We start from the raw sequence: 23,688 nt of genomic DNA, 5'->3' as shown, positions 1-23,688 counted from the left end.
TACCGCCCCGGGTTTTTTTCATCCTGGGATCTGATTGGTTTTACCAGCAAGGGCTCAGCAGAGATCTCGCTACGATTGGGAGGTTTGAAAATAGAGGCGGGACCGAAGAAGCTCTGGCCGTTGAATCTTAGCGTTGTCTCCTCGAAGGAGTTGACTGTTGAGCGTCGAAGTGTCAGTCATGGAGGCGCTCTCTTCGTCTCAGTTGGAGGAGCTCAAGTACAGCGAATTGCAGTGCCTGGCCAAATCGGCGGGGTTGAAGGCTAACCTCAAGGTGAGCCCTGGGCTGGCCGGTCGGGTGGGAAAGCAAAAACACTGGCCTTTAGATGCGTACAAAGTAGCGAGCCGGAACAGCGGGTCCCCAACCCTTTTGAGCAGGGGACGTCTTGATAGGTTCCCGCCAAGAACAAAACCTTGGAAATGGACGTGATGCGAGTCGTGGATCCTGTAGTTCGGGTGTCGGCAACCCGGGCCCTCTGCTGCGGCTCTCTGTCCCATCCATCACTGGTTGGCTTGCAAGCTCCAACCGTTCAGCTCGTGCATCCCAGCGCCATCGCGGCGGCGGGGAGGGTGTGCGTGCTGCCTGCTCCGCTCTTGCCTGCTGGAGCCTGGGCTCAGCCCGGCCGCCTCCCAGCTGGAGCAAGCAAACATTTGTTTGCTTGCTGGCCGCCTCTGAGGTGGGTGCTGCGCTCACGCTGCCCGGGTCCCCACCGCGGGGGGAGAGAGAGAGAGAACAGGGGGTGTCTCCCCGGCAGGATCCAGCTTGGGGGGTTGCCTTATTTTGCATGGATCTCCCAACACTTGGCTTTGCCTGCCAGCCTCCACTCCCCCTCCACAGCCCAAGTGGAGCCCAAGCACAACACGTGAAGCTGGGCAGGAGAGCATGGATGGATGGATAGATAGATAGATAGATGGAGGGAGGGATAGATAGATAGATGGAGGGAGGGAGGGATAGATAGGTAGATGGATGCAGTATTAGATAAATGGAGGGAGGGATGCAGAGATGGAGGGGTAGAAAGGGAGAGGGATGGATGGAGGGGTAGATAGGTAGATGGATGCAGAGATGGATAGAGGGATGCAGGGATAGATAAATGGAGGGAGGGATGCAGAGATGGAGGGGTAGAAAGAGAGGGATGGAGGCGTAGATAGGTAGATGGATGCAGAGATGGATAGATAGATGGAGGGATAGATCAATGGAGGGATGCAGAGATGGAGGGATAGAAAAAGAGAGGGATAGATGGAAGGATTCAGGGATGAAGGGATAGATGAGACAGAGAAATGGAGAGAAAGAGAGACCCAGAGAGAGAGACTAGTTTCCTACAGAAAAACAAACAGCCACAAAACCTGGGTAGGCATGGCTGGGGGAGTCATGTGACTGGATGGGAGTGATGTCAAGTTGTCCACACCCACCCAGGTGTTGTCTTTTCTGTGGGAAACCAGTCTAAATGGCTCTTTGAGTGTTTAAGGTTGCAGACACCTCCCCCCCCCCCCCCCAGCTGTAGTTTCAGGATTGCAGGATTGTGTCTTCAGTAGACTGCTTGGATCTAATTATGGGAGTAGTCCCTTCACTAAACCAGGGCTGAACTAGTCTGATTTAGTACAGGTAGTCCTTGACTTACAACATTTCACATAGTGACCGTTCAAAGTTACAGCAGCACTGAAAAAGGTGACTTGTGACCATTTTTCACACTTACTGCCATTGCAGCATCCCCATGGTCATGTGACTTACATTGGCAACTGACTCACATTTATGAGGATGCTGAAGTCATATGATCACCTTTTGCAACCTTCTGATCAGCAAAGTCAATGGGAAAATCTGATTCACTTAACAACTGTTACTAATTTAACAAGTGCAGTGAATCACTTAACAAATACGGCAAGAAAAGTCATAAAATGGCAAAACTCACTGAACAGATTTCTTACTTAGTTACATAAATTTTGGGCTCAGTTGTCATAGCATGTTGAGGACTTACCTGTACTGTATTTTTCAAACTTGGCAATGATAAGTTATGTGGACTTCAATTCCCAGAATTCTCCAACCAGCATGGAGAATATCCACACGTCTTAAACCTTGCCAAGTTTGCAAAACATTGATTTAATGTAATCTTTCCTCTGTCTTTATCATAATAACTGATGGAAATCTGGGTGTGATGGTAGATGGGATTTTTAAAATGTGTAGTCGTCTCCCTAGCTTATATGATTTGCTTTTTCAAAGAGTTTCCCAAGGCCAGATCCATCTGTGATCCCTACACTTTTTGTAGGTCAAAGATGCTGCTGGAATTAGAAATCCTGTGCCTTCAACTGGTGAGAGTCAAGAACTAGAATTGTGAGAGTTGTGATCAGAAGATATGCTGGAAGCTGAGCTAGGAAGCACCTAAAAGGGTTGCTGAAAGGCAAGGTTCCCATCCTTGAGGCAGCTAAAGTGGAGGCAAATATATCATAAAGTGTTACAGGTTTTTACATCTAACTGCGGTAACTTGATTTAAAACAGCCCTTTTTGATAATTACTCTCAAATGATTTTCTCTTAGGCAGCCAAGCTGTTAAATGCATTAAAGAAGCACTTCTGTGAAGAAAATACGGTAAGGGCACAACATTTTGACAATTTCATTAGCATTATATCCTCTATCAATGGTATCTTAAAATAGAGTAACTCCTGTTCTTTCCATATAATGAAAACACATTTAGTTCTGTGGCTATGGATCTGATAGAAGTAATTTCATATGTTACTGGTATGTTCATCTGATTTTTCTTTAGCTTAACAGTTTTTGGGGCATGAACTAGTATGAACAAACAGCTTATTGGCTGTTGAATAATACCTTATGGTTTGTCGCTGAAATAAATATGAAGATAATAAAATGGCTATATCTGTTTGTGTAGAGTATCAAAAAGACATTCCCATCCCCAAATATCGAGGAACAGAATGGCAGTCAAATTTTCATAACTCCATCCACAATCACCAAAAGGCGTAAAAAACAGAAAAAAGATAATGTCCAGCTAACTACACAAGAAAAACTTAACAAAGAAAAAATGGAACTGGATTCAGAGAAAGAGGTGATACTATTTATATGAAATTGTAAGATGCATAAAAGTTCTTAGTTTTTAAGTTAGGTTGATTTATTGTGAATATCAAGAGCTAGCAGAAGAGTATAAAATAGAAATATATCTCTTAATAATTTATGAACTTTTTTGGCTTTATTACATTAGTAATCTATTCACTAAAGCCGGGCTGAACAAGAGTGATTTAGTATTATGTGTTTCAAACTTGCCAGATATATTGCCTGTCTGATAAAATTGAGGTGAAGCCCCATTATATACTTCCAGTAATTCTTCTGGAATTATTTTGTGCTCCCAAATTTATAAGATACAAAGCATTTCAATTTTAGGTTGTGCTCCAGTATATGGTTTCCCAAGTTTATTTCAATATACAGGTAATCCTTAGGTTATAATGGCAATTTGGCCTGGGAATGCCATCACTAAACAATGTGTTTAAAGCATGACTGCATTGCTTAGGGACACCTGTCCCGGATCATTAAATGGGAAGAGGGAATTTCAGGCAACGAAATGTGGAATAGGGGCTATCACTGCCTGCATATATGTAAGATCCCATTCACCATTTTATGCTTATATAAAATTCCACTTGGATTAAAGAACCATCAATAGATCTATTTGTATTTAAATAAGCATTTATAGTGGAAGGAAGAGACAATTTGACCTATATTTTTGAACTTTAGGTTCCGATAATGCTAAATTGTGAAGGGAGCCCGGAAGCAGGATTTGAAAAGATACTGAAGATAAACCAAAATGATGAATCACCAAGAAGTGGAAGAGCAGGAAACCTAGAAGACTTTGTCACTCCATGTCAGCGAAAAGCAAGAAATTCTACTAGCCAAAAAGGAGTTGAAAGTAATTTTCATTTATAAGTGGAATACTTGTTTTGCTTTGCCATTTAGGACAAGTGTGTGGGCAACTTATTTAATCTTAGCCACTCACTTTTGTCATCTGTAAAATCACATAGAACTTTCAGAATATGAACGTAGATTGAAGGGAACAAAATCTGAGAGCAACAGTATTCTGTGTTGTCCTGTCTAACAATCCAGCCCTAAACTTAATGTGATGGAAGCTTGGATACTATAAATGTGCAGTATTTTGTAGTATGTTTTAACTCCGACTAGATAACCCATATTTCAAGCAGATAGTACCTACTACAAGTAGTCCTTATTTAACCATTAGTTCAGTGATTTGAAATTATGATTTTAGTAAAACAAACATTTTGATCAATCCTCAAAATTATGACCATTGCTGCACCCCATAGTCCCATGATAAAAAATTTGGGTGCTTGGTAGCTTGCCTGCATTTAAAACTTCACCTATTGCCACTGCTTCCTATCCCCACTGCTTCCGGATGACCTTTATTTTCCTCCCATTGCTGACAACACGTGTCCAGCTGAGGCAGCTACTGCCACTTCCCAAGGCAGAAACGTGTAAAATATTTGGCTAATGACTCAGTTGGAACCATTGTTGCCAAGTGGTGTTTTCACATGAAGTTTCATCTAATGACTGTTTTGTTTAGTAATAGAAATTTCAGTCCCAATTAGGGTCATTAAGCAAAAACTTCTTGTATAATAACAAACTGATTTTAAAAATACCTTTGTATCCTTTACCTTTTAACTTAGCAGCTTGAGTGAAATAATCTAACTTAATGCTGAATGAACACATGAACTGGGATGCTTGGTGGAAATATGCAAAACTTAGTTTGACCAACTTAAAATTTGAGTTTATGAATCTTGTTGATTATTTCATATGTTTACCGCAGGTAAAATTTTACTGGATTCTCTTTCTGGAAAGAAAACTACTAATGCAGGAAGCAAGTCTAAATTGGGAAGAAAAGGAATAATTTCTACCACCCCAGGTATGTGTGTAAATATAATGACTGTATGCACAGAATGTTTACTTGTTTATAAATCAAAAGACTGGAGATAAATAGGAAAATGTATTACATTGGAAACTTTTCAGCAACAGCCAGGAACACTCCCTCAATATGAAAAAATAATTACTTTAGTCTATAGGCCCGTGATGGCAAACCTATGGCACGTGCCACAGAGCCATTTGTGCTGGCACGCAAGCTGCAGGCAAACTTACCTCACTGCGCATGCCCATGCCTCACAGCTGATTTTTCTCAGTTGGGCCTTTTTCAGCCTCCCAGAGGCTTGGAAAAAGCCTCTGCAAGGCTTCTCAGGCCAAATTATAGGCCCGTTTCATCACTTCCTGTAATACTGGAAGTAACGAAACGGGCCTATAATTCAGCCTGAATTATATGCTACTGGGAGGCAGAAAAAGGTCTCAAACCAGCCAAAAAAATCAGCTGTGAGGCGCAGTGCAGGTGTGGGGGTGGGGCTTGCGCGTGTGTGCACGGGAGTCCTGGGGAGGGGGTGTGCATTGCATTCTGGGTGCTGGCACGTGAGTATGGGTGTGGTGGCGTGCTTGCAATTTTTGACACATCCCAAAAAGGTTAGCCCCCACTGCTATAGGCATTTAAAATCAGTGTTCTGTTTAAAAAATAGATTGAATGCATATAATATATAAGTGCATATAATTGCACATTATCCTCTGTCCTTCCTTTGGTGACAGCAAAAAAGAATAAAACACTATGCGGATAGGGTGAGCTAAAAACATGTTGAGACTGCAGAGGAGAACAATAAATAGGATTGGGACTGGAGACTAAAACATGAAGAATAGTTGCAATAACTGGGTATGTCTATCTAACAAAGGGTAGGACTATGGGTGATATGATAGCAGTCTTCCAATGTCTAAGGGGCTGTTTCAAAGTATGGGATCACCTATTCTCAAAGCACTTTAGGGCAGGACCATAAGTAACAAATGGAAATTTATCAAAGAGAGATCCAACATAGATCTAAGGAGAAATTTCCTGACAGAACAATTCATCAGTGGAATGGCTTGCTTCCACTAGTTTGTCATCATCATAAGAGATTTTTAAGAAGATATCGGAAAATCATTTACTGAAATCGTATTAGGTCTCTTGCTGGAGTGGGGGCTTGGACTAGAAGACTTCCAAGATCTCATCCAACTCTGTTATTTCATCGTGAAAAAAAGGCAAGAACACTGGGTGTGAGTTAGAGGAAGAGAAGAAATAACTGAACTTAGAGGGAAAGTATATATTGAATCTTGACAATATACAGGGTATATGAAAGTGAGGGCCCACAGGCAATTTATTAATGTTCAAATTGGATGCCACTTTGTTCTAAATGCTTTCTTATTAATTTCACACATGACATTTGAATATTCCAAACTAGAGCTTTTTGTTAAAAGTTAATGAAATGTGATTGGCTATGAGACTGATTCCATGGAGGGTGGTTTTTCTGTGGACTGGGGAAGGCTGGGTTTGTATGCTGCCTAGATCCTGTACATGTGTGGATGGGGCTTTGCTTACTTCCACAGACCAGTTCCAGGCATGCTATGGACTGGTGTTGGTCTGCAGACTAGGGGTTGGGGACCCCTGGCCTATGGGACTCAACTTTTAGTATGCCTTATATATGCTATAGTATTGTTTAAATTAGAAAGAGTAAAAGCTGAAATAAACATTCCAAAATAAATGTACTTTTTTGTTTAAAAATAATAATTTGCCACATTTGTATGTCTTCTCTGGCCGTGCCTTAAAACATTTGCCCATGAATCTATTACTTAAAAAAAATAGCTGACTTATTTCAGTATAGGTAAATATTTAATCTTAATATTAAGCTGCATATTATAATGAACTGGCAATAAAGATACGAAAATTTTGAATAATAAACTTTTCAATATTGTAGATTTTAAGAAAATTCATGAGGCTCAGTTCAAGAAAATGTTATCTATTGATGAATACATTGAAAGGAAAAATAAAATGATGTGTAATTTCAGCAATTCAGTTAATGAGATCAAGGTAAGTGATATTTTTCCTGCCCCAATTACATGGATTAAATTGAATTAAATTACAATATGTCCCTCATTCAGTCTTATTTACAAGAACCGGTGTATAGATGCCCTTTTAAAACAAATTAGCCTATCTTCTTTTTGGACGTAGCCTTATCAATTTGTTCTGTGAGCCTCTCAAAAAATGGGGACGGTTATGTCATGGTCAAGCTTCCCATTTACTGGAAATATTGAAACCCTGGCCAATTTAATCAGACTTCCATCCTTCAAAGGTTAAGTCTAATGATTCGTTTAAGGCAGGGGTCTGCAACCTGCAGCTCTGGAGCCACATGCGACTCTTTTGGCCCTTTGCTGTGACTCCCTGTCAGCTGATTCCACCACTGGCTGGGCCCTCCCATCACTCTTCCTGGTCTGAGAAGGTAAGATGATGGCGGGGGATGGAGACCTCGCTCCATATTCCAGAGCAGGAAGTGACTGGGTGGTAGTGACGCCAAGTTGGCCATGCCCACCCAGTCACTGGTTAAATTATTGGCTCCCGGTGTTTTTTTTTCTGTGGGAAAAGAGTCCAAATGGCTCTTTGAGTGTTGCAGAGCCCTGTTTTAAGGGATCAATTTGTTCACAGTTCTTGAAGACCTGTTCTCCAATAATAACAATATGACAAATAATATCTTTGCCTAACAAGCAAATACCAAATGGTGTGTCCTGCTTACGTATATAACAAACAGGGAGAAAGCCCTGAGATTGTGTTGTGCTGCATAGGAGGCCTTGCTGTGGAAATATAAACAACCCCCCTCCCCTGTAGGTGTAGGGAAAAGCCATTGTGTTCAAAATAACAAGCAGTTAAAGAATGATGAATAAGAAGCAATAGTAATTTTACTTCTTCAAACATAGTTGGTCCAGAAATTAAGGACTGTACAGATTTGTGGGAAACATTGTTTAACATGTCAACTAGTGATTCCCATATGATCAGACATTCAGTGAGCTAGCTAGGGTAGGAATTATGTCCTGATTATCTTACTCAGTTTAGTGGACACTCTTCTAGCTGTCATCTTTCAGTCTATAATAATTAACCTTTTGTGGAGATCCTGTTATGAATGCGTCTGACAGAAATAATTCTAACTATACTGAGAGCTTTATTTTCTTGGCTTCAGAGACGAGTAGATGGAATGAGAGAAGGATGTTTTCATTCAAGGCACTAAAGCTTAAATATGTATTTGGGTGAAAGATACCTGTCATAATTCTTGTCTGATTTTCAGCAGGAAGTGAAAACGTTTCTATATATACTTTTTGGTTAGAGTACTGTTTTTTTTTTTCTTCCTATCATTTTCCAGCAAGTGTGCAATCTGCTTTTTTGTTTCTGATTTACTGAGTGTTGATCTATATTGGTTATGACAGGAAATGACTGATTGGCTTGTGGTCCAAGCCTGATGTTGGCTGAGAAAGAATAAAAGAATGACTGACCTACAGTCACCTAATTGGATTTAATGTACAAGGCAGAACTAGAACACACAATCTCCTGGTTTCTAAGCTACACCAAACTGGTTCTCTAGTTAGAATATTGATGATACAGCTTTTTTGTTGAAGCTATTAACTTTGAGGGTAGTTGGTTCTCTCTGAGTTGGTTGTTTTCTTGCAGATGTTTTATTACCCAAAGTAGGTAACATCAGTGCTACTGATGAATCTGGTTTGCTCTCAATTTATATTCCACTGGTTTGTCTATGAGTGTTGCTGCGCTTGGAGCTTTGATTGGGCTGTTAAATTGTTGTTTGGCAGTTTCTTGATTGGGTATTGTTTGCTTGATTGTTCTGGTGTTAATCTATGCTCATCTGGGTGTTGATTCTGGTGGGGAGTGTTTTGGTCTTTTTGCTCTCTTTTTGGCTTGCTGATTGTCTCTTTTTGCACTGTATATATATATATATATATATTGTTTATATCTAGGTATCTATTGATGGCCAATTTATCAGAGGCCACATTCCAAGAAATTCCATAGCGTTTTAGACTTGGCTGGGTCTATCTAGGTCTAGGATAATCAGTTTCTCAGTTGAAACTATGACTACATTTGTTCACATTTTTGTGAAATTAAAGAGTTAGTCTTCTGCCTGTTTGTCCTACATAATGGCTGTTGCAATCTTTACATTGTATGTTGTAGATGAATCCTGTTTTTTCTTCTGGAACTGCTGGGTCTTTTGGTTTACTTAGGATGTTTTAGAGGACTAATTGGTTTCTGTGCTACGCTGATTCCATGTGGTCATAATAGTCTGTTGGTGGTTTCTGAGGTTTTTGATATATGGCACTGTTACCCTTGGGTAATGGAATATTTGCAAGAAACGGAGGCAAGCTCAGAGATTACCAAGAACCCCTTATATCAACCCTCGGCTACAAATATTCTCCTTTATCAGGTACCTGTTAACTTTGGAAGCTGTGTTTTGGGCTGACTATAAAGTAACTTTAGATTTTCTTTTAAGTTTACAGAAATTTTGGGTCAGATTCTGGCTTATGGGCCATGTTGCTCTTTTGTTGCTCTTCATGTACTACTCAAAAGTCTCTCAAAATTCAGGAACCTTTCCAACGACTATATTGAGCTCAGGCTGAACATCACAAGAAACCCATGACTTAAAACAAATATAAGTTCCTGATTTAAGTTTCCAATGTTTGTTGTGGTGATAGAGGAGCTGGAGCAAAGAAGAAAAGCAGTACTATTTTTAAAAAAGATTTTGACTCTGTTTGACAATTTATCTCCATGCCTAGCATTGGTTTTTAAAAGCATCCTGGTATTTTATTATGAGCAATTGATAAGAGGAAAAAAAATCCTAGGTCTCTAATTGCAGATCCTGACTAAGAAGACTCCGAAGACTTCTCAGAAAGAAAATCTAAATACCAATTCAAAGGTAAGGATAAAATTTCTGTTAAGAATTCCCTTTAAACTAACTTTCAACTAAACCATATGCTAAAATGTGGAAATGTTCCTCATCTTAGCAGGTCCGTTCCAGTCCCAGAGGACTTTTATTAAGTCCCCCTTCTCAAAAGAATTGGCTTTCTGCCAAAGGCACATCAATAAAACTGCGACGTTCAATACGCAATTCCCCTGGCACTGCAAATAAAAGTATTTTGTCTCAAAAATCATTTTTCGGTTCAACCAGCCTTTCTACAACTAAAATGAATGTCAGGTAAGACTATATTTGGCATTATATAGTAATTATATAGTATAGTAGCTTGCATGTGGAAATGTGTGAATTACCAAATTTGAGGTCATAGAATACAAATTTATATATTTTCATAAACAAAAATACTTTAAATTGTTTGGACAGTCAATTTTTTTTGTATTTTCTCAGTGTAAAAAATGATGTAAAAATAAAATGAGAGAATAATTATATGTAGAATCTACAAAAAGTTTTAAAAACAGAGAATTCTGAGTTAATTCCAATGTTTTTTCTGTTAGGATATTCAAATGTTTCAATATTTTATATGCTCTTAGTTATTTGGAAAAAGTGTATATAAAATTATGAGCCATTAAATACTATAAATCTATGTTTTTATTAGGTTCTCTGAATCTACAAAAGACAATGAAGAGAAGCGTTCCCTTATCAAGACTCCATCTAGGAAATCTTCGTTTCTGAAAAACTGCACTCCGGATAATCAGAAAAGCAGTGAATGTATAACTAGCAAAGACTTTAAAGGAGAAGCAACGAAGTGTCAGACAACAGAAACTTCAACAAATTCTGGTAACTTTTCCAAAGAACCATGATTAATAACATGCAGTTCATTTACATGTGATTGTTGTGGAGGACATTGATGCAGAATCTTTACTGTCAAGATGATGTTCCTTTTGATTCCGGTGTGTAATTTTATACTATACTAGTTGTCACCAGGGGTATAAAAAGACTTCTTGTAGTGTTATTTCCCAGTTTAAACTCGAAAGTTAAATGAGTAATAAATTTGGTCTTATTGCTTATTGCTTATCAATACATTGGTTTTCTCCCTATAGCTGTCACTCCTTTCAAGTTTATAAATCAGACTGTGGAACCCACAAGCACCAAGAAACCAGTATTCGATTTACAAGCAAGTCTATCAAGACCACTTACTTATCAACCACACAAAGGTAGCCATAGTTTTAAAAATAACTCAGTGTAAAAGAGCATGAAAATATCAGCAGTTGCAAACAAATTGAGAATAGTCACATACTGCCTGCAACTTGCCTTGATTTTTTTCCAAAGGTAATTTATACATATTAATGTATATCATTAATCTCAACTTAATCTATCATGTAATTTGACATATTAATGAAAACTAAGTTAAAACAAGCTACATTCCTTGCTTTTTGAGTTCTTATCTCACACAAGTATATTTTTGGCTGGTCTATTGCTAATAAAGTATCTTGTTTCTTGGCTATGTATTAACTTGCCTCACATAGGCAAAATCTTCTCACAAAAGAAACACGGGAAATATTTGCTACTTGATGCAGCAGATGAGAATAGGAGACAAGTAACACATTTTCCTTACATCAAAATAGGAAAACTGAAGCCATGGGGCGACCCTAGCAAGAATCACCAGAAACTATATTCCCACAAGAAATACTACAAAGAGCCACCTCTTCAAACCAGGCAAGTATATAATGTCAGTTCTTAAAGTCCTGTCAAGTGCTGTCATTATTATGTCATCCTCTGCCCTCATTAAATTAACACTTGGATAATTTTGAAGTTTATACCTTTTTCTTTTTAGAGTCCTAGAAATTTGATCAAATGCAGTTCTGTGTAGTATATTCCTTAAAAGTAGTTTGATGGCCATGTGCCAAACATTAGATCACACAAAGGCAAGGATTTCTGCCAAGTAGCTAGAAAACTTACTGTATGAAGTTTTGAATAGTTGAATTAAGTTTGCCTTCATTTTAGTTACTTGTGCATTAATGCTAACATTATTTTGTCATTCTTTTGTTTAACAGAGAAGAGAGACGGGAGAAACACATACAAGGAAGAAAACAAAGAAAAGACCAAAAGCTTAGCACACTGAGGCGGTTGACTGTTGCTTAATGCTGACTTTCAAATTGTTCTGTAAATAATCTTACTATTGAAAATCTTTATCTTGTAAATAATTCTCATCTCTGCACTGAAGTACTTAAGCTATCTAGACTGAGTAATCTTATTTTAATATGAACATAGAACCTTGGTACTATTATATTCAGTTATAGCTATATAATTAATAGCTAATGCTATTGTCTTAGAAGGTTTAGACATTTTTTTTCAAAAGGGCAGCTATTTTTTCTTCTCTCAAATCTGCTTAGTGCCTTAACTATATCCTAAATTGTCTGGAGACATTTCTCAACAACTGGATCGAAGTTGATTGTATCAAACAATTCAATCTTCTGGACATAAGAGCAAATTTTAAATTCATTTAATGAGATTTTTTTTATAAAATTGTCTTAATGTACTAATTAAAATAATTGTGTTTATAGATAAAAGTTCATTTTAATTTTACTATACAGCTTCGTCATACGTTGTCAACTTTTGTCAGTCAACTCTGATGACCAGATTTTTCTTTTTAAAGGAGGTTAATTAGCATGTCAAAAAGAAAAGCTACTGCAACTAAGTCTATGATAGAAATAAAAGCTTAACTTTTATTCTATTTTCCCCAATTGGAATACAGTGTATATTTAGATAAAATATTGGTATTTCTTACTCAAAATAGATCTTAGCTACTAAACCAGCTCCTAAACTGGTAAAAAAGGTTTCTAAACTGATTTCAAAAGATACATAGTTATCCCCAACTTTTTTCCTTATACAGCAAGGATTAAAATGTGAACCCATTTGTATTTTTATTGTTTCTGTATAAATATCACTTAATATGTGATATGTTTTCAATACCATTTCAAACGATAAACAAATTAGCCAAAAACATTATCCCTGTTCATTTATTTATTGAAACACCACTGTAGATTAAATTTCATTAAGTTCTTATAGCATAATTATAAAATAATATTTTTCCTACAGTAATTTATCCACATTACTGATGCTTGTGATAATGGATTACATAGTTTATACAATTGTGCTTTTTCTAGTCTTTTGTATTTGGACCAAATTAGGAAAGGAGTGGAAATCACTTATGCAACAGAAGTTAAGGTGAAATTTTAGAGAGTTCTATCAAGCAGTTGTTAATCTTTTAATTGGTTGCTTATACCGTTTCTTCAGTGGCATTATCTAAATCAAAGTTCCTGCTCATATTAAACTCTACATTTAGAAAATACTTTACATCAACTAAAGATGAAAAGAATTGCCTTTTGCATTTATAGGCTTTTTTTCCCCAAATGTGGAAATCTTTTCTCACCTTTCTGTCTGTTACAAAAATATCTTCAGTTATCACACAGAAGTTTGTATTATTTAAATGTTAATTCACCAGGAATAAATCATTTTGGTATTTGAGCTCTAAGGGCAACCAACCTGTTGGCTGTAGTTATAACTTCAGAAATAATCTTAAGACTGACATGACCAATTTGGAGAACAGCATGTTTGAAGGCCTTATATGCTTTGTGAAAGTTCACAGCATTGTGAAAACAGCATGTACAATTTGGAGACCATAGGCGCAGTAGCACAAAGTTTCAGAAATCTGAAACCTAAATACAACACATAATTGGAGAATGGCACAACCACCCTTGGAAAGGCCTGGTGTGGAAAGCAACTGCCTTAAATAAGGCTGGGTATGCTTCTGTAGTGAAACATTGGAAGTCACCTGGCTATGGCAGGGCCTACAGGATTGCTGGGACTTTGCACTGCGGCACTACAGTGGCTGGCCACAGTGTAGGGTTTGAGGTTGCAATCTTTGGGTCCAGTGACACAGGCTGAACCAGAGAGGCAATAGGCCGAAACTGAAAGCCCCCAGGCCTTTATTTCTGCCGTCACTGCGGAGTGCTACTGTGCAGGGCAGCTATAGGTGGGTGTGGGGAATTGAAAATGAGGCCGTCCCTTTCTTTGCTGAAGCTTGGGGCTGGGAGAGGGAACCATGTTGAGAATGGGTTGGATCAAGTTGAGTCCTTGTCCAAGCACCAATTGGATTTGGTTACCAATGGCAATGAGAACTCTTGGAATTGCCATTGCTAAATGATGTGATTACACGAAGTCACACTTTTAAACATTAGATTCAAGAATGTGGATAGCCATCTCCCCTCCCTCCCCCTCCTCTCAATGGATCACAAAATGAATTGGCCAGAGTTCTTACCAGAGTCACAAATGAAGCTTAAATTATCCTACTTCAAACAATATCTGAACACCTAGCTTTCTGGAAAAGGCTCTAATGCTGGAAAAGTGAAAGATAGGAAAATGATGAAAAGCAAGGTGGATGGGCTTACAGTGGCAATGGATACAATTTTGGACGATCTAAAATAGGTTAGGGATAGATGGAGAATATCTAGTTGCAAGACATCAAAAACAACTTGATGGCAATTTATTTATTATGTACAACATTTTGATATTCATAAAATACATTTATTTCTCCTTCAGCTAAAAGGAATTCAGTACTTTTCTTTTGGTCAAGGTAACCTAACCAACGGTAGAAAACTACATGTTAAAAGTAGGATAAACTTAGTTCTGTTTCTTATACACATTTTTTATTAATTGGAGGCTGAGGAGCATGTGCACATTAGTTTTATTTCCCACCACTGTTTAAATCCAGATGGCTAAATAGCTGTGTGCTAGATGACACTATCATAGACATTTTACTAGGTTGATTTGTGTTGTTTTTCCATAACTAATTGCTTATGTAGCTTGTATTCACTGATAAGTCCAACTCTGGATTAGTATTGAATGGCATGCAATTGCAGAAATATTCTAAACTGAAAGGAACAACATTCCTCCACTTGTTCTATTTCTTGGAATTTCTTTCATAGAGTTCATAGGGAAATGCTTGTGTGTGTGATCTGTCACTGAACAATCCTATGAAATCTATATCCAGTTGGAATGGACCATCTACTTTATCAGCCAGAGTAAGTCCCAATGTGCTGATCTGTAAAACAACAAGAACACTGAATTATTCTTACAAAAATATTGCCTAAAGTCATACAGTATTTATCCTGTTATTAAGCCTAAATTGATGTTTTTACAATTATTTATTCATAAACAAGATGAAACCTCAACTACATAGTTCTTGATTAGCGACATTCAAAACTTTATTTAATTCAAGAACAGAATTTCCAGAGAACTCTAAAATGTTCCAAACCTCTTCTTCGTCCTTTAGTACCCAGATTCAGCAGTCTTTTCCCCCATCAAAAATCTATGCATCTTCAAAATTGAAAACTTCTCTGAAATAATGCATAGTATAGGCACATGTGACCCGGGGAATCTAAAGAATTCAGCAAGGCTGTTTTTTGTAAGCATAAAGCATTGCTACTTATTAAATATACCCTTGGCTTCAAGCCTTAATTTTGTTTAATTATCAGATAAATACTTCATGTTATACATAAATGCATTTATAAAACCTGGTTTGATGCAAGCTCAAAGAACTATTTAAAATTCCTTTTTTACCTTAACTGTTAAAAGAAACCTCAACAAAGATTTGAATAAACTTGGGTCACTTTAACATGTATATTGCTTTAATTATTAAAAAAATCTTAAACTTTGTGAAAATGGATTTAAGATAAAACAATTTATAGGTAAATTAGAGCAGTGTCTGAAAGAAAGCCTATCCAAATCTGGACTGCAATCCAGACCACGCTTAGTAGAATAAATATCACTGAATTCAAGTTAAGACTAAATATGTATATAATGCATATTTTCTTTCTCTCTCTCCTTTGTCCTGGTGTACACAGAACAAAATCCCTGTACTAGTAGTAGTATTTTTGGAAGTTTGCTATTGCTTTCAACCTGGGAATGAGAGAGAATGCCTGATCCAAGGTAAACCAACTGGTTTTTGTACCTAAACGAGGACTAGAACTCAGATTTTCCACTCTTAGTACAACACTAACCATTAAACCTAGCTGACTAGAATGGATTATATGATACATACTTCTAAGTCTTGTTGCCTTTCAACAATTACACTTTATTTATTGCATAGAAGATCTGTCAGATGTCAACTAAAAAATACTCCTCTGGTCTTTTTAGCTGCCAGAAAAAGGGAGTGGGGGAAAACAGTGCATTCCTTAAGTGCCTAGATCATCATCCAGAGTGCAAGAAAATTATTGGAGAGCATGATTGATGACTTGGAGACGGATGTGTCCCATTGAAGAATACACATCCAAGGGATGGGGGGAAGACCAGGGTCAAGGGGGAAATGGAGGGAAAATGTATATTAGTATCGGCTGCATCCAGCCAATACCAACATGTCCACTTCTAATAAATCAATTTTCTCTTCTCTGAGATGCGGCTAGACACTTAATGATTTGAATGGGGGTGGATTTGTTGGAATCCTGATAGCAGAATTGTTACAGTAGAGATTATTATTTAGTTCAGGGTTGGATTCCCGATGTTTGCTGATCTTGTTTTTATATCACACTGATTTTAGCCTAGGTTAATAATGGAATATATTCAGGAAAACCACAAAGTTCAGAGAACACCAAGAATCCAACGATCATTCTTGCATTTAATGTTTTAGTTTCTTAGATAGAAAGTAACAGTGATTAGAGTTGAGATTCAAGGAGGAAAACACAATGAAGAATTTGATTCTTTTTCTCTCCCTATGTTACATCAGGTATGAATAGTCAGAACGAAACCTGAGATTGTCAGAAAAATGACAATTGGAATATCTTTTCACTTTAGAAGTATTTCAATATTTGGAGCCAGTTTAATTTTATATTAGGGTAGTGAGGTTGCAAATGTCCCTCACAAAATAGTACAAGAGAAGATCTAGCATTTGAATTGTAGTTCTGAAGATCTGTAGTTCAAACAGTCTGACATACCTGGGAATATTCCAGAAAAAGTGATAAAGAATTTCATTTGTAAGCATTTCAGTACTTACTAAGTTAGATGAAGTTGTCAAAAACCAACCTGGTCTAACATTTTGTTCTTTGAGAAACTGTCTTAATTAATTGGGAATGCTACAGACATATCTTAGCTTTAGCAAAATATATGATAAAAATCCTCATGACATTGATTAACAAGCTAGTTAAATATGGTCTGAATGGTGTAATTTGTGCACAGCTAACTTGAGAAGTCTAATGAAATACTGGCTCCTTATCAAACTGGAGAGAGGTATCAAATGGAGTGCCACATGGATTATTCCTGGATGATGTACTCTTCAGTGTTTTCTGTAATGAGGTGGATGAGGAGGAAATGCTTATTACATTTCTTGACAACAAAATATTGGGTGTAATAAACACTCCTGAAAGTATTCAGGAAATGTATAAACACACATTTCTTTCCCAAGTGGATAATCTTCTGGAATTGATAATAGTGAGTATAATAATTCATATATATTATTTTACTTAGTTTTTAACACTGCTTTTTCATTCTAGTTACTTTAGTCTAATTAGTTAGCTACCTTGATCCCTACTAAGCAAAGAGGCTGGATATAAATCAAATTCAGTGAATAAAATAATTAGGAACTTTGATCACAGATCTTAGATGTGATTTCAAATAGCAAGTTTAAAAACCACTTACCCTATCTACCCACATTTCATACTGGCCATCCTGGATTCTCCCGTGGCTTGTAAAAAAGAACTTAGAAAATGGTACCTGTTATAAAGAATTTACATATCAGCTGAAAAATGAGAGTATTTGAATATTTCTTTTAATACATTTTTCTTTCATACATTGTTTTTGTTTTTTTTGACAAAACCACAATATACTATATATCTTGTTATGAACACTGACATTTCTATTCAATATACATTAACATCCTTTATTTTCCTGACTGTTTTACCACACACATTTCTTAAGTAACCAGTCTCTATAGCATTTCACCCATTTTTTAAGTTTCTCCTGATATAACCAATCTTACTTTCTTACATACAACCTTTTCAGTACTTTTTTGCATAGTAAATTGTCTCAATTGACTACAGTTAAATAGGCAATTATATGCTAGTTTTTATTAAAAAATATTAATTTCAATCCAAAAGTACTATAGCAACTAGAATAGTAGAACTCCATGGGTAAGTGGCCATTCTCAAAGTCTTACAAAAAATTCAAGGGAAAAAAAATCACATAAGAAAATTATCCTTTTTTCATGTTTCAAAAATTTAAAATCAGAGATTCTTGCTTGCCCATTTTTTATAATATCAGAATCTGTATTTTCTATAATAGTATCAAAAAACTCATAATTGTTACCTCAATTTCCTCCCAATATGGCCCCCCTCGGGGGAATATGAAGTAGTTATAAGAATCCTTCACTGAAGTAGGGTCGTATTTGTTTGGATTGATGTTTAACATCCACGGTCTACCATCACCACGGACACGCAGATATAGACTATTAAAATTTGACCAGTCATGGAACTTTGTGCGCTGAAAAGCAAGCTGCCAAAATATATAGTATTATTTTTAGTATTTCACCAATTATTACACTTGGCAAATTTTTCTTCTCCTATATATGTGTCTTTCTTAATATTCTGTTCCCCAGTGTTTTTTCCCCCCTATTAATCTGCTCTATCCTTTTCACATAACTGTCATGACAAGTGGTTTCTGTCATAAACATTAATACCTCCTCATCAGATATTTATCATATAATAAGCAACTGAACACAACCACACACACATACACAAACCCGATTGCACTAACACAATCTGTATCTACCCTACCCTAGTTGAGAAAACTTTTCAATTATTCATAGACAAGATATATATCTAAATTTCCAGGCGAGTAAAATTGTGGTTACAGTGCTAATTTCCACACACACTTAGACCAATATGCCTGTGCTTATAGGTGACACTTGAGGGTAACAGAATGCAACATTAGTGCATCAGACAGAAAAATTCTAGAGACATCTGCTCCCAAAACAACACACAGCAACTTTTGACATGTTACACTGTACTACTTCACAATAAATAGTAACTGACTGTCTAATTTTACAAACCTCATCAATTTGCTTATTAATCACTATCACTGAAAAAGAAAACAAATAATCTGCATACCCCCAATGCAGTTGAAGGATAGACAAAATGGCTATGAAGTGGACTTTAAAAAAAAACATTTGGAAAAAAACTTTCAAAAATATTTTTTTCTTACTGAGAAGGAACAAAGTTCACATGTGTATCTGCTCAATAAACTGTTCCTAAGATTAAAGGCAAAATTTCTCTCAAGACAAACCTGAATCCTGGTGACTATTTGGGCATATTTGTAAGTTTTTTCTTAGCAACAATGGGGAATGAACTGCTCTGGCCTTCTTACAAGAATTTTTTTTAAACTTGATTTTATCCAATGTTGGGATTCCTAGCAGTCTCTGCTGACTCCTCCTCCTCTTCAGTGTTTCAAGATCATTCAAGTCAGCTACATACTGGCATCAGCTAATTTATTTAAGATTAGACTCCATTAAATGTAGCTGTTTTATTTCTGAGCAACCATTGACAAGATTGAACAGCAAAACTATATTACAAAAAGAACAGGTTTGGCAATTTTTTAAAAAAGAAATCTGTATCTTGTGAAAAATTATAACTTAACATTTTTTAAACTTTGAGATTTAAATTCTTAACATAATGGCTGACTGCACTTTATTTTAAACCACATCATTCAATAACACCTAATTAATGTAAGAAAAACATCTACTTCTGCTTCATTGGCTATGCTAAAGCCTTTGATTGTGTGGATCATAACAAATTACAGACCATCTTATTTGTCTTTTGAGAAACCTATATGCTGATCAAAAGCAATAGTGAGAACTGGACATGGAACCACTGATTGGTTCAAAATTGAGAAAGAAGTTCGGCAAGGCTGTATAATGTCATCCTGCCTATTTAACTTAAATGCGGAGCACATCATGAGAAAGGTGGGGCTAGATGAGTCACGTTGGAATTAAGATTTCCAGGAGAAATATCAACAACTTCAGATATACAGATTATACCACTCTAACGGCAGAAAGTGAAGATGACCTAAAGAGCCTCTTGATGCGGGTGAAGGCATCCGGTCTCTCAATACCTGGCAAATAGATGGAGAAGAAATGGACATAGTGACAGATTTTATTTTCCTGGGCTCCAAGATCACCGCAGATGGGGACTACAGTCAAGAAATTTAAAAGACCCTTGCTCCTGGGGAGGAAAGCAGCATACTAAAAAGCAGAAACAGCACCATGCCAACAAAAGTCAAGGCTATGGTTTTCCCAGTTGCAATGTATGGCTATGAAAGTTGGACCATAAGGAAGGCTGAATGCCAAAGAATTGAGGCCTTTGAACTGTGGTGCTGGAAAAGACTCCTGTGAGTCCCCTGGACTGCAAGGTGATCAAACCGGTCAATCCTAGAGGAGATCAACCCTGACTGCTCTTTAGAAGGCCAGATCCTGAAGATGAACCTCAAATACTTTGGCCATCTAATGAAAAGGACGGACTCACTGGAGAAGAGCCTAATGCTGGAAACAATTGAGGGCAATAGAAGAAGAGGACGGCAGAGAATGAGGTGGCTGGATGGAGTAACTGAAGCAGTCAGTGTGAGCTTAAATGGACTCCGGGAGACGGTAGAGGACAGGAAAGCCTGGAGGAATGTTGTCCGTGGGCCTGCGATGGGCCAGACATGACTTCGTGACTAACAACAAAACTTAACGTAATTGGCTAGGTTCATACCAAATGATAAAAACAATAGTTAGTTTGAATGGGTTCACAACTCAAATAAAGCCAAAACTAACAAGCTACATTACAATAAATCAACAATGGCATTTTAAATGCCTGTGGAGCAAAAATAAAATCTAATTTAATGCGATTATGATTTAGTCATTATGAGAATCTTAGCCTGATATAATATAGATCTAACCAAAAGCATGTTATAGCATTTATAACGGGAATTTTTATTTTAAATATTATTTCACAAGGTATTTCACTGCGTTAGCAAACACAAGGACACTTTAGAATGTGGCATTTTCTCCAGCTAAATCAGAGATTGTTAAAAGTAGTTCGTGTTATTAAACAAGGGAGTTATTTGAGCATATTCTGAGTGGGAGCAATTTGTAATTGCTTATTTGCGAGTCAAGGAACCACTTTACAAGTCTGTAAAGCATAATACCACAATCCACATAGATGTTTACTTTAATTCCAAGTTAGTGATTAAAAGCCCATTGAGTTAAGCATACTTATATTTTTCCTTTTCTATCCTCTCTTCTCTCCTAAAATCACTGTAATGCCCCAAATCCCATTCTGATCATTTCAGAGCCCTGCAGGTTATAAATAGATTATCTCTTGACTGCTGTTGAATGCCACCCCAACAGGAGTAAGAGTTAACAGTTGTAGGGTACAGTCCAATATATTTAAGAATGAGGCATAACTATTATTCTCCACTTTGAAAAATAGTATTACAATGGGAATAGTATTTTTTTAGAAGAGAATTTTGAAGTTTTTGAAATGGAAGCCATTTTTGTTTTAAAGAATAAACCACTCTTAAATGTGAATATGATTGTACTCACCATTTCTGGTTTTGATACCATAGCACAATATCCACTATACTTTGTCACTCCATCACGAGGTACAGCAGTATTGAGGTTCCCAGACACAGTAGCATACTGTTTATTCTTATCTAGTTTTATACAAATTTCACTTTTCCCTCCAATCGCTGCATCAGAACCAAGTATCCATTTATTTATATCTTCTTCACTACGAAATTCCCATATTACTTTTGTCTGATTAAATATATAATCTTGTACTTGGCTTTGGTCAAATCCTTTCACAAAATCAACTACCTCTTTCTTTACAAGCCCACATTGTGTTTTGAGGTCTTCCGCTACTTTCTTAAAGTTATCAATTGTCTTCCGTGGTGAAATTTTCTCAATAGATGTTCCGGGTCTCTGATAGCTACTGTACCACCTTGAACGGTGACCATTTGAAAGAGTCCTACACAAGTTACTTTGGCAATAGTGTTTGTTTATCAAAGACAGAAAATCCAGCAACTTGAGAAATGAAGCCATAAATGAATATCGATGAACCGCTTCCCTTATCCAAACAAAGATACTGGTATCTATTTCTGATTAATGCAGTTTATCTTTACCTGTTATAATACAAATAAAAATGTTTTTAAAACCAAGATTTTAATTTCAACCAAGATGTATATATCTTGTTAACTGTATTACTTTAAGTAACACTTTCAAAAACATAAGAGCTGCATAAACAAAATAGACACAACATATTCTTTTTAAAAATATTTTTGTTTTATCATAAAACAGAAATAAAACAAAATGTGTGTGTGTGTGTGTGTGTGAAGAAAAGAAAAAACAGTCAACAGATTAAGCTAAACATACACAATATTCTTACAATAAAAAACAGTCAGCCTTTTCATTTGGGATATCTACTGCAAAAGGAAATGAAAGAAAATAAATATGTAATGAGAGCATTATTTCTATTTGTATTTTAACAGAACTGCATACATAAACTCAGCAATGAGAACACAATCTGGAAAATACTAGTTATTTAATAAGCATTCATGAAACTTCTGTTTGCTAGGTAAAGACTTTATTGAGTCAAGATCAGTTTTGGCGATTATATGGTCAGGGCTACCACATGCAAGTTTGCTACTACCTTCTTTCCATACATTTGGTTTTGCAGCCTAGCCTGCAACCCTGGGATTTTCTGCTGGTCCCCCATCCAACTATTAACCAGGTCAAATTCTGCTTGGCTTTCTCAGGCATCACCTAAGATTGACTGAGTCTTGATGTGTTTTTTATAAACCTTTATTCCAGAATTAGGGCCTCTGATTCAAAAGATTTTCCATGGGTACTGAGAGACACATCCTGAGAAGTTTCTTTTCTCTCAGAAACTCTGAAAAATATTTTTTTCAACATTTATTCATTCTTAAGGAACATTATTAAATAGGAAAAACCAGATAGCTAGCTGTAAACCAGTCAACCCCACCGAGTGGGGCAATGCACTCAGTTCGCTCCGTTTCTATCCTTCTCCTTCGTCTTGGCTTTCTGCTTCCTTAAAGTAGTAAGTTCATCCCTAACTTGCAACCAATAGTTTCACTTAATTCTCATTCCCAATATTGCCTGGGTAAGATATGTGGGTACGTTCTACCAATGCCACATGGGGGTGATGAGTACTGTAGTCCAACGGGGAATTAACCTTTGCAAATGCCATCCCCTTCGCTCACCTTGCATTCGTCGCGTCTTTTGGCCCGAGTTCTCCGCCGGCGAGTCCAACGCGGAAAGTCGTCCGGACTCTTCAAAGGAACGACAGCCTATAACGAAGGTTCCGTTTTCTTTACGTCGCGTCAATCAGGCACTGCAGAACACGGACGTTTTCTCCTCCGACTGGAAAACCTGTAGCTTTTAATGCTTAGGTGGAGAAAGAGTAATGTTTCGTCTACTGAGCTTTTTTTTTTTTAAGCCTGGTCGAAGATAACTGACGTAAACGGCAACAGGATTACAAGGGGCTTCCCAAATCCCACCGGGCCCTCTCCTACAACGACGGGCCTGGCCAAGCTTTTGTACCGCCTGTAATATGGGTCCTAAGCTTTCACTGGTTACAAAAAAGAACTACATACACCCATCTAAGGGAACCACCCCAACATTGGCCTCTGCCTCCGACGACGGCTCCTTTGGGACGGGCCTGGCCCCCAATTGAACGCCCCCTAACTCCACTCCGCCCCCCCCTCCCCGCCGACTGAGGGCCTAACGGTCAGTAGCGCTTTCTGCGCCCGGCCACGCCTACATCCGACGCGTCGC

General features: G+C 37.3%; 2 protein-coding genes across 4 annotated transcripts; one reads left to right on the top strand and one right to left on the bottom strand.

Annotated features, from left to right (window-relative positions):
• The first annotated feature begins 89 nt into the window (after positions 1–89).
• Positions 90–12,391, top strand: NUSAP1 (nucleolar and spindle associated protein 1). 2 transcript variants are annotated; one of them, XM_026709926.2, is made up of 12 exons: positions 90–271; positions 2,527–2,577; positions 2,876–3,049; positions 3,730–3,901; positions 4,811–4,906; positions 6,822–6,934; positions 9,753–9,812; positions 9,904–10,091; positions 10,465–10,646; positions 10,910–11,023; positions 11,435–11,525; positions 11,864–12,391. In XM_026709926.2, the coding sequence occupies exons 1-12, from the start codon at positions 179–181 to the stop codon at positions 11,949–11,951; spliced, it is 1,422 nt and encodes a 473-aa protein (XP_026565711.2). In that variant the 5' UTR covers positions 90–178; the 3' UTR covers positions 11,952–12,391. The 2 variants fall into 2 exon arrangements, with proteins under 2 accessions (XP_026565711.2, XP_026565702.2); XM_026709917.2 differs by having other exon boundaries at positions 9,901–10,091.
• A 1,953-nt stretch (positions 12,392–14,344) lies between these two features.
• NDUFAF1 (NADH:ubiquinone oxidoreductase complex assembly factor 1) lies at positions 14,345–23,683 on the bottom strand. 2 transcript variants are annotated; one of them, XM_026709904.2, is made up of 5 exons: positions 23,115–23,683; positions 21,439–22,016; positions 18,168–18,353; positions 17,502–17,576; positions 14,345–14,913 (listed from the first exon to the last, which is right to left on the bottom strand). In XM_026709904.2, exons 2-5 carry the CDS (start codon positions 21,934–21,936, stop codon positions 14,773–14,775), a joined length of 900 nt encoding a protein of 299 aa, XP_026565689.1. In that variant the 5' UTR covers positions 21,937–22,016; positions 23,115–23,683; the 3' UTR covers positions 14,345–14,772. The 2 variants fall into 2 exon arrangements, with proteins under 2 accessions (XP_026565689.1, XP_087777921.1); XM_087921795.1 differs by having other exon boundaries at positions 23,087–23,543.
• Between the last annotated feature and the right edge of the window lie 5 nt (positions 23,684–23,688).

Source organism: Pseudonaja textilis, chromosome 1 (genome assembly GCF_049901715.1).
Source record: "Pseudonaja textilis isolate UNSWEBS1 chromosome 1, rPseTex1.2, whole genome shotgun sequence".
Taxonomy (NCBI): Eukaryota; Metazoa; Chordata; class Lepidosauria; order Squamata; family Elapidae; genus Pseudonaja; species Pseudonaja textilis.
This window is presented reverse-complemented; position numbering and strand designations above follow the sequence as displayed.